Source organism: Trichechus manatus, unplaced genomic scaffold (assembly GCF_000243295.1).
Source record: "Trichechus manatus latirostris isolate Lorelei unplaced genomic scaffold, TriManLat1.0 scaffold00132, whole genome shotgun sequence".
Classification (NCBI taxonomy): Eukaryota; Metazoa; Chordata; class Mammalia; order Sirenia; family Trichechidae; genus Trichechus; species Trichechus manatus.
This window is the reverse complement of record NW_004444068.1, coordinates 3,566,256-3,569,818: the sequence shown is the minus strand read 5'-3', so window position 1 is coordinate 3,569,818 and position 3,563 is coordinate 3,566,256. Positions and strand designations below refer to the sequence as shown.

General features: G+C 40.6%; 1 protein-coding gene across 1 annotated transcript in view; it reads left to right on the top strand.

Annotated features, from left to right (window-relative positions):
- The window catches only part of TRIM42 (tripartite motif containing 42), a 27,134-nt gene extending 24,407 nt beyond the window's left edge, over nt 1–2,727 (top strand). The window contains exon 5 of the mRNA XM_004385085.1: nt 2,462–2,727. Within this exon, the coding sequence (XP_004385142.1) occupies nt 2,462–2,548 (87 nt within the window). The 3' untranslated portion in view covers nt 2,549–2,727. The remainder of the gene's footprint in view (nt 1–2,461) is intronic.
- Nucleotides 2,728–3,563: the final 836 nt, after the last annotated feature.

The window sequence follows — 3,563 nt, the reverse complement described above, 5'->3', positions numbered from 1 at the left end:
TTCTGTAAGCCTTCACCTGAAGTACAATAAAATATTAAAAAAAAAAAGACTCCAGCTAGAATTTTATTAAGAAGGCATTGAGTCTCTAAATTAATTTGGAGAGAACTGACAATTCTTGTAACATGTCTTGACCATTTATTCAAAGAATCTTCTATGTGCTTTACTAGGTTTTTAAGTTTTTCTCTTCAGGAACTATGTATTCCTGCTTAAATTAGATAGTGTATAAATTTTATTGATGTTATAAATGTTATTTTGTATTTGATTATATGTTATAATGTATTGCTGGTTTAGAATAAAAACTATTAATATTTGTAGATTAATCTTGATTCCAGCAATTTTGATAATCTCTTTTGTTATTCTGAGAGTCTATCTGTTGATTCTGCTTTCTTTTCCCCAGATATATTATCCTACTGTCTATAAATAATGATGGCTTTATCTCTTTCCTTCCAATCCTTGAACCTAGATTTCTTTTTCTTTCTTTATAGCTTTGGCTGGGATCTGAGTACTACATAAAATGGTAGCAGTGATAGTACATATCATTGTCTTATTCCTAATCTTAAAGTTATTCCATTAAGTTACAATTTTTTATTTCATTTTTATGGTCTATAATCTTTATTAAGAAAATTTCCTTCTACTTCTAGTTTATGAAGAAAAATTGCCATGAGTAGGTGAATCTTACGAGTTTGTTTGCATTATTGATATAATCATATGGTTTTTCTCCTTTAGGCCATTATTAATGAAGTGAATTATATGATTTGTTTTTCTAATGCTAAGCTCTTCTTGCATTCATGGAATAAACCCCATGTGATCCTGATGTATTATTTTTTAATAGACTTGGTTTCAGTTAGCTCATATTTTATTTTAGATTATTTCATTTATGGTCATAAGTGAACTAGACCTATAGTTTTTTGCTTATATTGTTTTTATCTGGTTCTAAAATCAGTATTTCATTATCTTCATAAAATGATCTGAGAAGCTTTTGCTCTTTTCCTATTTCCTGTTACTCTTTCTTTACAGTTTGGTAGAAATCATTTGGAAAACCATCTAAGCCTGGGGAATTTGGAAGGAAGAGAATACCAACTATCATTTCAATTTCTTTTGTATTTCAAGTTATTTTTCTTCCATCCTGGACCCCCTTGTTCATAGACACCCCTTAATCCTCAATCTTTACCTTTAGAGATCTTGACTATAAGGCAGAGATCAAATCCTCTATTTTTTATAAATCAGTTCCGGACCCCTCATGACCGTCTTCCTCATTGCTTCCAATAGCACTGTGTATATCTTACCTTATTTATATTGCTTTTATCAGAGTTATCTCTATTATGATCTCCATTGTTACCCAGCAGTGGGCAATCTAATGCCATGCATATAGTATGATCTTTACCTCACATGCAGCCCTTTTTCCCTACAACTGAAAATAAATTTTGTAAAACTAGACAGCATATGCTAGTAGCGTCTAGTTTTTTTATCCTTTCCCTTTTAATACAAACATAGAAAGCTAAAAGTTCTGTATATAGAGACTTCGTGCTTTGTGTACACATTCCTTTTCACCACCCAAACCATCTGTCTCACCAGTCCTCATTCATCCAGGGAGAACCCACTGATCCAGTGGTCTATTCATATCTGTCTCTCATCCCTGGGTCTCAACCTCACTCCCTAAATGCCTCTTCAGTAAATGTGTATTGGGAAGGAATGCGAATACTGCTAGACCAGGGAAATGGAGAAACCCACACCTTCAAGGTAAGGTCCGCAGGTCCGCATCTAAGCTGAGTTGGTGAGACTTCTGGGAGGGTCCTGCTACAACCTCCCTGCCCCCCATAATGCCCAGTGCAACCTGCCTTTCCACATAGCGCTAATCATTAAAGATAATAAGAGGCATTTCTGCATGCATCAAAGGGAAACAAGTGGCAAATTTACAAATTATGGTTCTATTCACCTTTCATCCACTTTTCTAAGAAACTTCTCTTTACCAAAGCTAGTGTTGGGGCTACGGAAAAGAAAGGCTTCCACTCCCCCACACCACAATCAAGGTGCTCATAGCCTAGTAAGAAAGCCAAACACATTAGCTGAAACTTACAACTGGTAAGAGCTGTGACAGAAACAAGTACCAGATGCTGGGGGAGGACACAGGGGGTAACTATATGGTGAAGCCCATCTGTGGTCTCAGCCCTATTAGCCATCAGCACTCAGTCACAGGAGCTGCCTTAAAGGAAGTGGGACCTGGTCTGGGGAATCCCACCCCCACCACATATTAGGTGTGGGACTTTGGGAAAGCTGCCTAACCCTTATGACCTTCAGTTCCTCATCTGTAAAATGGAGCCAATGGCACCTGCTTTATGAGTTTTGCTTGAGGAGTCAATGAGATGATGTGTGTAGCGTCTGGCACACAGCAGGGGCAAGCTTCCTGGGAACTTCTGTTTCTCCCATGGCTGGTACCATAGCTCTTTGCTTCTGATTACAGGTAGTAACGCCAGACGGGCGTGGGAAGAACCGAGCTAAGTGGGGCCTGCTGAAGAATATCCAGTCTGCCCTCCAGAGGCGCTTTTGAGTCCCTCACAGAGCAAGCAGCAGCCTCTCAGAGACACACCACAAAACAGACATATATATACACACATACGTATGTATTTTTCTCGCCACATTCTTCAGTGAGGTTGTAGACGAACGTTCCTGGGACCTCTGAGCTATTCCAACAGGAGTCTTCTAAGAGCTAATAAAAGGAAATGGCTGGCTTTGTGGCTTGCTGTTTGTTCATTAGGATGAAACTAGGATATGAAACAGTCACCAAGTCTGTATGTCTTATCTGCTGAGGCCTGGACAGTTAGTACAGAGACTCCACCAAGACTCTGGGTAGTAAAAAGAGCCCTCTAGTTGCAGTCAGGACCCTTGGTGTACATTCGGGCCCTGACCTAATTAGCATTGGGTCTTTGGGCAGATTGACAAGGAGCTCATCACCTACCAATGCAGTCTATTTCAATATCAAGCAGCCACCATTGTTAGAACACTCTTTCTACATATTGTGCCTGAATTTGCCTTCCCACAACTTCACCCCATGCTCTGAGGTCTGCCTCTGTGCTATAAAGTATGAGAGCACCCCTTTCTTCTCGTCACTCCTCTGGGCCTCAGAGCAAAGGAGGGGGTGATGGAATGCCTGGTCAAGGCTGTTCTAGCTATATGGTTCTTTGAAGCAAGGCATGAAAGAATGGCAGGGTCATGTGTCCATTACATCCTTGCTGAACTCAGCCTGGCCCTCAGACAATATGAAGTTCCAAGATTTCTTGCCTTACAGGGCCCTATCTGCCTAGAATGACCATCTCCTAAATCCTACCCCATTTCTGCCTAGAAAGTACCTACTTATCTTTCAAAACTTGGCTCAACCACTTCCTCTGAGAAGCCTTTGCTGATTCTCCAGGTGGGGATGACGCCTCCCTCCTCCTCTGAGTTCCCACTAAACTGGGCCCTCCTCCCTCACCCCTACTTCCCATAGAGTACCCACTACAGCCCCTGTGATACTTAGGAGCCCTCATATGTTCCCAATCTCTAGGGTAGAGACAGTGTCTCGTTCA